Below are 12,219 nucleotides of genomic sequence, written 5' to 3' on the forward strand. Positions count from 1 at the left end.
CCTTTGCTTTTGTTTCTGCTGTTTGGACTAGAAAAATAAGTAACAATAATCATAGAAAACTATTTAAAGCAATCATTCAAACATTTATTTATTCCACAATCATGGCACGGGTATGTCCCACACAGTCAAACTTGAATGTGTGTGCCCAGGCTGGCAGAAAGCAAACAATGCCACTCCAGCAGCAGGCCTTTCAGCTTTGGCTGAGATGAACCCCAGTGGAACCAGATGGTAAGTGAACAGACGTGTAACCATTTCAAAGTGCTTGTTCCATTTCATTTTCATTCCCTGAAGGAAACACTCCTCTGCACTTTATGAACAGTCCAAGGAAGTCAAGAAAAACCTCTTTTTCATTAGTTCAACCGCACTCGATAAAGGCCAAAGAACAAAAAGAGAATCACAGACATAAGAAATCAAATTAGAATAGAATCTTTTATTTTATTTTTTACAAATACCTTTTTTTTCACAACATGTAAATGCATCAGACCAAGTCCCTCTCACACACACTTGCACTTCAATTATACTTCTGTGAAAAAACTATCTATAACCCACAAGAACACTGCGCCAAAAGACTTTCATACCCATCAGTGGAATTTAAAATCCCTCATGCTGCAATACAATTCAGTACACCAAAAATATCTAAAGATGAGACTTGAAATGTAGAACACTTATAAATGATCACAGAGATGGCCTTAATGCAAATGAGCTTTTTAAAAGAGTGGTGTTGATTGAAATATTTCAATAGGAATTTGCAAAATAAAGTCATCCGTTAGATCTGTAGCAGATACACAACCTTGGGCTGACCATCTCCGCTTTTCAATCACAGGGGGCCTGACCAGACGGATCAATGAGAGAAGGCCATTGGAGATTCCACGGCTCTTGTTGTGGCCGACACACTTTAATTGGATGGTACACGAGTGTTTTGCTGAACAGTGGCCTGTTTTCTGCATGCACAATTGATGGCTAGTTCTCTGCAGAGTTGCCCAGATGGTTTCCAATGAAATATCAAAATATCCTAGACTTCTGGACGATTGCATATTTCCTGTGTCAAGCTGCTTTGATTAAGCATCAAGTGCAATAACACTGCCCTTAAATGTGTACCATAATAACATAACCATAATAACACCATACTGTAGTGAAACGCTGTCAGGTCTGATATTACACACTTTCACATTTTTCGAAATTCAGCTTGTTAAAATTAATTCTGTGGTATTGTTGTGATAGCTCTGATGCTCCGTCAGAAGGAGCGAGTTATGAATCCTCAACCGACAGGTCAGGTTTATAATCGGACTTTCAATCGTCAAATGTGTTCCCAGCTCAATTACATTTATCAATAAATGTCATGACGGCTTCAATGATGTTAACAGTCTGCTGCTAACCATAATAACATCATAGACGAGGAGCAATACATATGATTTTGCTGCCCATAGCTCAATATAACCATCAGTGTTCTGTGTAGAGTTAAAGCTGGGGTAAGCACATTTCTGGAAAAGGCAAAAAAAAAAAAAAAAACTGCAGAATTTTAAAATATAGCCCTCCTCCTGCAGCTCTTTCCTCTCACGCACACGTTCATACGCTAACCTAAACGAGTCATTCATTTCAAACATCCTCCTGATCGTGATCGTTATCCTGTTGCCCTTATATCGCGGCAATTCTATGAGAATTATCGTCCCGTTCACTTTGCAAACTTATGGGCCTGTAAAGTCCTTTGAGGTGAACTGTGATGTGAGGCTCTACATAAACACCCCCTTGTATTAGTCGCAGCAGTGAGCCTGACTACGGTTAGCCAGCTAAACTATTAGCAACATTTTCTCTCCCTCTCTGAAACACTTAATTTTTTAAGTCAGTTTTCCTTTTTTTCGGTTGCTCTGTAGTGGAGGCAGTTGTTTCCAATGCTGGAATAGCAACTTTTCCTGCTGTATATTCCTCTGTTGGATCAGGTTTTACCATCTGAAGGGACGCGCACACGCTGCTACATTAGTAGAACAGCCAATAGGAATGCCCTCTATCTGAACTGACCTGTGATTGGCCAAAGGCTCCTGTCATAAACTAGATTTTCTAAAGCCTGAAAACAGAGCCAAGAGACGGTGCACAAGTCTAGTTATCCATCAGACAACTTTAATTACAATATGCTGAAAGTTTATTATGGAATTGTTGAAACTGAAAGAAAGAAACTGGTGTTAGTCTTCTGCTGGAGGTTGGTAAAGGTCTCCGCTTAATTAAATCCCTGTTTCATTCACAATGATTTGTAAAAAGAAACTTCCATCAATCATCTATAAGCCATATGATGACCCTGGAAAAATCAATCATGTCTCTTATTTCAAAGTGCTCTTAATTAATACACATGCACACACACACACATAATGACAGACACATGCACACTTTTGGATAGAAGTAAGTTACATTACCATCTAAATGATGTGATCAAAATTAGCTTTGGCTATTAGTTTCTTTTTCATATGTGCACATCCATACCATCCACTTGATCTTGTTCTGATCCATCATGTTGATACGGTGCAATCAGTGCAATCAGATTAAGTAGTGCAGTGTTTTATGTCTTTAAGACTTTCCCCCTGTATCCTGCTGAGATTCATTCTAATAAGAATGTAACGTTTATCTTATAAAGTGCTTTCTTTTCCTCATATCTTTTCAAAAACGAAAACTAGTATTTAAAATGTTAACTAATAGCTGGTTTTATTACTGTAACTTACAACACCTCTGGAAGAGTAAAGACGACTAACAATATGAATGAGAAATAATGCGCAATGCAAAAAAGGAGTAGATCATTAACAGAAAGTCAAGACATCCTCCCCCCCCCCCCCCAGTTCTTAGCTGTTTTCATTCACCAAGCGTGAACCGTTGATGCCCCGGTAGGTGACGCGGCTGGGACGGACCAGCACGCCGTAGCCAGGTCGACAGGTGAAATAACGACGGCCGCCCACAGAGCCGTCGTTCTTGCCCTTGGGGTTTCGGAGCTCCAGACCCAGCCAGAGGCCCGGGGCAAAGTCCGCGGTGCCCAGGTAACGGATGAATGCCATGTCATTGGCACTGCTGAGCAGGACCTGCATGCCCACGTGGAGGCAGATCTGTCCTTCAGAGCTGGGCGAGGGGCTGGTCCCTGCGGTGCTCCCGGGAACACCGCCGATGCCACCGCTCAGGGTGCTCCACCGCCGACGGTGAGGATTAGAGCGACTCCTTCTGTTTTTTTTAGATTAATTTTGGCAGCACAGGGAAAAATACAGCAAGAAAGATTTATGAGAAAAGGTATGCAGTGCGAGAGGCTATCTCAAAAGTAAGTGGCAGCTTGATGTGAATGATTGATCTTCAATTCCCTGTTCTCTCATTCTAACCACAATCATGTATTGGGCATTTAAAAGAGGAGCCTTTGCTGACTGATACCACTGCATCCCATCTGTATTGATTCTGCCACTGCTTAGGATGAAGTTGACGGTGATAAGTCAGGTGGAAACTAGAGCCCCACCTGGTAACAGGACTTCTTCTGCTCGTCTCCTTCGAGGAGGCGATGGCCGATGATGTGCTGAAACTGCGACGGATTGTTCCTGCACGGCAATCACAAGAGTCAAGTACTCTCACACAGATTCTTGCATAACAATGACTTCACAAGCAATCAGAGCACAATAATTGCAATGACACATTTCAATTAAATCTCAGTAGAAGCTTGCTATGAAGGCAGAGCTCTCACCGCTGAAAGGATGACGTGAGGAGGAGAGCTCTGACAGGCAATCAACAGATCCATGGATCCTGTGAGGGAAAACAAACAAACATGTGACATACACTGATATATCTTTAAGAACATTTAGTAACAGTTCAGTATCTTCATTGAGCTTTTAACATCAAAGACTTCACTTCATACAATCAACAGAGGATAAATGGGGAACAAGATGTATTGGCATATCTGTTTGGAAAATTAATTAAATACCACCACATGTCTGTAAAATGTTAGAGTTAAAAAATGATGAGTTGACATAACATATAACAGCAATAAGGGAAAAAAGACCATTTCTGCTGCTCGCATAAGAGCATCTGTCCCGCTTACTGATGTGACTATAGTGACGTTAGAGTTCTGAAAGCTTAAGAGGAGACTGCCAATGAGGGAATCAGGGAAAAGGTGTTTCATTGTTTTCCAACGGTGGAATACAGAAACAAAAAATAAGTATGGGGGGGGGACAAAACAAAAGCTGTTTGTTTACCTAATGGGTTGTGATAGCTGGCGAGAAACAAGTTGCTGGATAGAGAGAGTGTGAGCTTCTCCAATAGACGCACATTATCTGAGCTGGGGTTAATTAGGGGAAAAAAGAAGCGGTGAAAATGACATGTATAGGGGACGGCAAGAAAACACAGGTCATGCCTTTCCAAAAAGCAGCTTTTATCTCATGGAAGATGTAAATGGGGGTTTAAAAAAAATAAATGAGGAGAGCAATGTAGAGATGGGAAGGGATGATGAACTCTGCCCTCACAATGCTGTATCTGCATTGAGATGAAGCACGTGCAGCAAAGCAAGGTGAGACTAATTACTAGTATTATTATACCAGCAATCCCTCCCATCTGAAGAACCTCTCCTTTACAATAAATACAATCAGTATTTTTGACGTCAACCGCTTTATAAACTGCAAAGGCTTTCAATCAGTTCTGACACATTACACACTTGAGGCAGCGTGCCGTTACTGTGCCATCCAATAAAAAAAAAAAGGGCAACAGTTTTTTGCCGAAAATGTTTCTTGCAGAAAATGTGAAGCAAAACCAATACAATGTCTCGCATAACATAGTGGCTTGTGAATATGCATGTCAGACAGCGGCCTCCATTTCCCCAGGATTAAATCATCTCCATAAGTACCTTGGCACTCGATACATCTGTTAACACTTTGTAGTATGCACGCCCAATGTGCAGAAATATTAAGTCCCTCTGCCTTTGTTCATGCACTATTTTAACAGTTCAACACGTGCAACATATGGAGTGCTTTACATTTGTATACATAAGTGAGAACAGAGCAAAGAGATGTAGCACCGTGTGGAGGGGACGGTCTACTGCATGCGAAGAAATCCGAACAACCCAGATCCACATTTAAGTTATGTTCAGCACATCATTTGGCAAACCAAAAAATCCTTTCATCTGAATCTTGATAAAAGATACGATGCATATTTGTCACCAAAGAAACAACTCCTACTTAACAGGCGATGCTAAAAGATGTTGCTTCATGTTGTTGATCTAATAGTTCAGCTATACACATGGCTGATAGTTTTGGTTCAGGGAACTTAACCTCTTATAAATCCAAAGTCTCAGAGGTTGCAGCTTCAGTGTTGAAGTGAAAATCCTGATATCATATGAGAATACCAATGTATTCCTTAGATTATATAATCCAAGGAATACATTGGTACAAACCATGTCACGCTAGCTTGTCTGGGAGGAGGCTGAATAACGAGGGAAAAACTGGCATGGCCATATTCACAGCAGTCCTGACTTCTCACCTCACGATATCTGAAAATGGTTTCTCCCCTTTCTGTCCACTTTTGCTAATCCAATCAATTTTGTGGCTAAAACGATGCAGTTTGCATGCAGTACAAATGTGTTATTTTCACCTATTCTAAAATGATGTATTTGAATATTTCTGCACTTGGGTTACTTAACAATCTTAGAATTGCATAAATTGGATGACCAGTCTCTTGTGGATCCAATGAGGGCAATTGTATTCATGTATGACGATGTTGGTCCCCATAATGGCTATTTCATTGTAATGAGACTATTTTTTTTTTTTTTAAACTTGACCTCACTGCATTTAATGACCTGTTGTGAGCACCGGGATAATTGCAGCCTCATGAAACTTTACAACCTCAAACATCGGGCTTTCAGAGGATGTATGGCTTTCCTATTCCTACTTCGATATATTGACAATAAAAGGTTTTCTGAGCAGTTTCCAGAACAGAAGTGTTTTTTGTCCCAACACTGCCTGTGCACAGTAAAGCCACACAACAGTTCGACATTGGTGCATCTTTCCTGCGGTTTCTTTATTGCATCACTATGCTGAATGTACTGTAAAAACAGAGCTTGTACTAAAGAGATAACAAGTCAGTATACAGTATGAGACAAAGATTTGTTTTTACCAAAATCTTGAGTTGGTCTTCCTTAGGAAAGATGTACAGACGGGAGACCAATGGAAGTGTGTACCATGATGTCCTTCAGTCACCAAATCTCAACCCAGTAGAACACTGATGAGGTTTCTGTCCAACACCAAAACACCAAATGAGGAAATATCTTTTGGGGGAATAGCGTCCATCACTCCAGTAGAGTTCTCTACCAAAGCAGCTGTTTACCTTATCAACACAGTTTATGTTAAGTTGTCCTTCAATGAGTCTCCCATCTGTATTTCAGACACAACCAGTCCAGCTGACAACAACTAATGACGGCCCACACTCAGTGTGATTAATAGGCAAGGGAAGATAGGCAAAGTGCCAACTGTAGATTTATTTAATTGGCTGTTTTACATTTCTATTATATGGCTCCAATATTGCCCCAGCAGCCTGTTTTTTTTTAATAAATGAATTGACAGCACAATACGCAAGCTCATTGAAGCAGAGATTGATTTAGAAATGCACCAACAACAAAACAAAGGTAGGTTTGTGAACAAGATACGTCCACAGTGCTGGCACTTATACGGTCATTAAGTCCAGCTCATCTCTTTGAAACACGTGAGACAGGAAGTCATTTCTGTGGGAAATACAAGCAAACATCTGGTTGGATATCAAAACATTTATAATACTTTAACAATATGTCCTCACAAAATAGTAAATATTTTCAGATCACTCGGAAATATCATACTTTCCTAAAACTCAAAGCTGAGACAAATTATTGTTCAGATACTATAAATATTGAAGAGTCCAAAAGCACACCCAAGTCAAATGTGTATAATTCAAGTTTCCCTGCTTTTTGGTTCTGCATGCTAATATGTTTACTGTAATTATATGTTTAGCCAAGAAATAATGGCTGGAATGCATGAGCAGCCAGATAGCACACATCAGAGAGCCTTACAAGAGGCTGATCACACACCTCAAGAGACGAGTGTGTTTCAGCTGAGAGGATCTTTTCAAAAGGAGATCCCACCAGTCTAAGATTGACTGGTCTCTATTTTATGTTTCCAAACACAAAACACTTCTTCAATATCACGCTCTCACAGAGAAGGTCATTAATCGCAATTTCAGAGACGTGGCTTGAACTTAAGCTGCATTAGTTCTACCAGAGAAAATACTGAAAACACCACAGTGCCTTTTCTGCGGTGCCCGGCAAAGACTTCATTTTAAGAAAAAAAGTAAAAAGTAGATGCAACTGATTAAAAAGGTCTCACTGAAACGTCTCTGCTTTTAACCTCCAGTCACATATAGATAGATCGTAACCTACATTCAGGTAAAACATCCTGGAAAATTAAAATGTCTCCTCCAACAATCACTAAGAATGAGGGTTGGGCGATGTGATGGTATATACCGAGCAAGTAGAAATGTGTCCATCGGTAGAGATTCTGCAATACCGCGGTAGGTATTCTCGCGCAATCTCATGATTCTCGCGGGATCTCGGATATCCAGCAGCCTGGCAAGGTCACCCGATTTATGCAGAGGAGGAGTGACATTGTAAAACTAGGATGAACTCTGGTTATATGATTAACAGCCATTTCCCGTCATTATTCTTTAATATATCCTTATTTCTCATATTGCAAAACAGTCTGGGCAAGAACATTTTTACAGAAACAGTCAGAATAGCAACCCACTCAAATATGTGCACCCAATCTGCTCCTCCATTTGTTACATTATATCATTTTAACAATAAGATACGTTTTCCAATATGTACTTTTATACACAAGGTACCATTCAAGAACAGAACTATTCCAGGTTATTGCAGGTTAAAACCAACTAATATATTTAGTCATCTAAAAAAATTATTAAACTTACCAGCAGAGGTCAATTTAGAATCCCTAACTCTCATACGTTAAAATGTCTTCCTCAGTAAGGTCCTTCGGAGTACATTTTTTAAATATTCTCCAGTCACTATTTTGACCACAGCTTTTCTTGTTAAAAATAAGCAGAAGAGAAACATCAGCTAAAATATAAATACAGTGAAGAATAGTCAGAAGTTCTTGTAACAACCTAAAAAAGCAACCAAACCCATATTCTGTGCTTTCATTATGTCCCGTCTTACACGGTCTTGCAATAGGAAGAAGAAGAAGAAGAAGAAGACGAAGAAGAAGAAGAAATTAACCACATGCATATCAATAGATTTGTATCAATAACAAATACAAATACCACCATGTACTTAAAAGCAAATGCATGCAACATTTTCAAAAAGTGAAGCAGGGATGATGGCGTCTGGCTCATAACAGGCGCCACATTAAAGTGAGGAGTTGTGCTGGACGAGGGCCCCAGGCCTCACGTTTGACAACTCAGACTCCCTTTAATCACAAGTACAGAAAAATTACTTTTGCCACACAGAGGGCAAAATCAAATGTCAACACTTGCACAAATGACACTGTCAAAGGAGCTCATTAGTGTCATGAGATGTGTTGATGAGGGCAATGAAATACAACCTCAGGGCTTTCAGGGCATATTGTACTTGAACTGGCAAATGTAATTTTTCTTGAGTAGGGGACCACTGGCAAAAACCAAAAAGGATCATTAGTGAAAATATAAGCTACCTTAAAGGGCCAGCACTCACCTTTGAACACGAGACGGAGGAGCAAAGACACCATGTTTTGGTGGGCAGCTGAAGTACCTCACTCCTCCCACTGATCCATCATTCTTTCCACTTGGCGTGTCCAGTTCAATGCCCAACCAGAGCCCTGCAGACAGAAAAACAACAGAAATCAAACAAACCATCAAGGGGCCTTTGACGGATCATCGCATTTAAAAAGAGGAGAGATCTCGCGTGGAGCCACACAACTGGGGACACAACTGCCCATCCTTGATCCTGATCAGTTCTTTTTTCAAGTCTATTCTTTGGATACACAATCTTCAATATAAACAATATGTCCACATGTGTTTTTATAGCATTTAGGTTAATGGTCATCCATATTAACTTTCTTTGGGTATGATTCTGGGACCTGTCTGGTTCTTTTTATGCATAAAAAAAATATATATATCTCACTAATCTTTAACTCCATAATGATAAGTTAAGCTGTGCAATCACCACAATTCATTTGGTTAAAAAACACCAGCTCACCATCTCAGGATGCATTTAGGGAAAATAAAACTGCATTATTTCTAATTCTGTATGACCCTGAAACCGAAAAGGACAGACATGATTAATGAAACTGGATAATGAATAGTTTAGATAGGCCTTGAAGATTTTTTTAAAGTTTTAGTGGGCAGTCTATTGAATCAGTATCAGTGCTCGTTGTTAATCATAAAATAATTTGTTTAACTGTGGGGGGTTAGTCATACTTCTGAATAACCCAACTGGCCATAATGCTATCAGACACAATGACCTTGTAAATTAACCTTTAGAGAGCACTTCAATATGCATGTGCATCATTCACCTTTCAAATAATGCCATTTACCACAATTTACAATTCACATTATGTTAGGTTTTGTCTTTTTATTAAATGGAAATGAGGCTGAACAACATCTTTATCCAAATGATTCAATGAATGGTCATACAGATGACCCATATGAAAAGCAACGCTGCAAAGCATCTACTCAAAGATTAATAATATCAAAGTGTCATAATATAAAACATTTTATATGATTCCAACTGTCAAATCTTTGCAGGGAGAACCACATCGTTGACAACTTACCTGGCGCAAAGTTGGTCTTTCCATAGAATTGGACTACACCAGTTCTCTGGCCTACCACCAGCACCCTCTCCCCCAGACGCACCTCAGGGCCCCCACCTACAGAGCTACTAGCTGAGGGGGTTCGGCTGCGAATACCTGGAAGACATGAACAAAAAGTGTTTCACTGATGTGGTCATTTATTGCCCTCAATTTGATTCTAGTACATCTGTAGAATGATGACAACATCCTGAAATCATAGAAACCTTCATTAGTCAGCGTTAACACAATCTGGTATATAATATATAGTAACAGACCCGCAGTAGTAAGTGCAGTGGTGTCAGGAGAAGAGCGGAGCGCCGGTGAGGGTGTGGTCCTGGCACTGAGAGAAGCACGCTCCCTCCGCTGCCTGGCAGGGAGACGCTGCCTTGGCAGGGGACGAGGTCGGGCACCTGGCCCATGTCGAGAGTCCAGTGAAGAGGACGAAGAGGAGAGAGAGCGGGAGAGAATGCCTGTGGTGGAAATGACAGGAATGAGTAACAAGAAACATAGGGGACAGGTCAAAGGTTAAAGAAAGAACCCTACAAAACAAGCGACTGCAACTGAACACACGGTCAAAAGTTCATTAATAAAACCTATTTCTGTGAAGACAATATACTTCACACCAAACAGCTGCATCCAGGCCTCACTGGGACATTAGTTGTGACAGTTATCCATTCTGCTGTCAGAATGTCAGCTAAAATCACACAGCACAAACTGCGTGCCTCCCCTCTTAATACTGAACCCACCATCCATCAATCAGGCTTATATCAGGGACTTTTGTAATTTTATTAAAATAATGAATTTCAGCCTAATTTAATTTTTCCATTTTATTCCTCTGAATGTGACGTTGCCTTCAGCACTCACACCCAGACAATTACCAGTGTACTTCTTCAGAAGTCTAAGCAGCTGTGTCAATGGCAGCACAATCAAGTGAGCTCAATCCTTTACAGTTGCTTGTCTCGTTATCGAGCTCCAATCACATGCTAACATGCAACTTGAGGGAATTAGGGGGGATGCACAATTTCAAGAAGCCATTTAGTCCCAAGACCTCATTAGGCTTTTAATTGTCACAGACCTTCACAGGCCATAAGTTCATTAAGTGTCCAACTCTTATAGGCCAATTGATCAGATATGTGCCAAAGTGCTCAAAATGGAAGAAAAAGCTACAAACAATCGGAACAGGAGCAGGAGATGAGTAAAACACTTGTCAACCTTTGACAAAAGTTGTTTTCAAATGTTAGTCTTAGCCCGGGGGTCAGGAACCTTTTTGGCATGGAGAGCCATAAAAGCCAAATATTTTTAAATGTATTTCCTTGAGAGCCATATATTTAATAAAATTGAGTTTTAAGTATATCACGTCTCCGAGTACTAAAAGCGATATCAGTGTTTCCCCTATAATTGTCTGTGCTGCCCGCTGGTTTTGGTAATTAAATCAATGCATGGCACAACCACGGGAAAATACATATTTGAGGAAGTATCTAAATGTGTTTTATTAAATTAAGTTTATTAAACTGCCCCGGGACAAACTGACGGGTCTGACGACAGACAGCCTGCGATGTGATGAAAAGTGCACCAGGAAGCTCTGGAGATGGAACATGTAATAAGCACCGTAACACAGACAGGAAACTTTATAAGAGTCAATGAAAGTCTTTTCCTGATGAGATACATTCTGAACATGGCGGTGCAATGGCTGAGTCGAGGGAAAGTGCTGAATAGATTTTTCGAGTAGCGTGAGGAAGTCTGGCCGTTTTTGGAAGCAAAGGGAAAGACACCACAGATCCTCTGGGACGAAAAGTGACGATGTGAGCTGACCTGTTTGTGCATCATAATGAAGCATCCCACTGTTAAACCTGCAGCTTCAGGGCCGTGTGATCACGGACATGTATGATGCAGTGAGAGCATTCCAAGCCGAGCTGCCTGTGGGAGACTCGGATGCAGAAGGAAACTTTGGTCGCTGCGTGTTTCCAAACACTGACAAACCATCTCCACCGCTGTGTTCCCAACTGCGTATGAACTGCTCAGCAATCCGTTTGCAGTTGACATGGAAACAGCACATGTGAACATCCAAATGGAGCTGATTGACCTCCAGTGTAACGACACACTCAAGGCAAAGTATGACTCTGTGGGCGCTGCAGTTTCCAAGCTTCACCCCCAAAACGATGCCTTAATGTTGGCCCTCTCTGTGATTGAGTTTGACACCCCTAGTCTTCTGCTTGCTTTGCGCAGTTTCTCCTCTGCTGTTTCGCAAAGTGCAGGGCTCCGCCCCCTACATACACACACACACAGTTCACACAGTTACAGTCAGAGACAGAGCGGAGGAAAGGAGAGGGGAGAACTAAAACAAAATCCGCTGCTAAAATGTTTTACTTTAAATGACACAGTATAATTATTTATTACTTGTTAATCATGT

At 40.7% G+C, this 12,219-nt stretch overlaps 1 protein-coding gene across 2 annotated transcripts in view; it reads right to left on the bottom strand.

The window, feature by feature from the left end:
* Window positions 1-410: 410 nt before the first annotated feature.
* Window positions 411-12,219, bottom strand: part of LOC115027248 (CAP-Gly domain-containing linker protein 4) — a 32,790-nt gene continuing 20,981 nt past the window's right edge. For both annotated transcript variants that reach the window (XM_029460452.1, XM_029460451.1), the window contains exons 10-15: window positions 10,085-10,279; window positions 9,792-9,926; window positions 8,714-8,837; window positions 3,701-3,759; window positions 3,479-3,557; window positions 411-3,195 (exon numbers count right to left, since the gene is read on the bottom strand). In XM_029460452.1, coding sequence (XP_029316312.1) covers window positions 2,826-3,195; window positions 3,479-3,557; window positions 3,701-3,759; window positions 8,714-8,837; window positions 9,792-9,926; window positions 10,085-10,279 — 962 coding nt within the window. In that variant the 3' untranslated portion in view covers window positions 411-2,825. The remainder of the gene's footprint in view (window positions 3,196-3,478; window positions 3,558-3,700; window positions 3,760-8,713; window positions 8,838-9,791; window positions 9,927-10,084; window positions 10,280-12,219) is intronic.

Source organism: Cottoperca gobio, chromosome 22, assembly GCF_900634415.1.
Source record: "Cottoperca gobio chromosome 22, fCotGob3.1, whole genome shotgun sequence".
Lineage (NCBI taxonomy): Eukaryota > Metazoa > Chordata > Actinopteri > Perciformes > Bovichtidae > Cottoperca > Cottoperca gobio.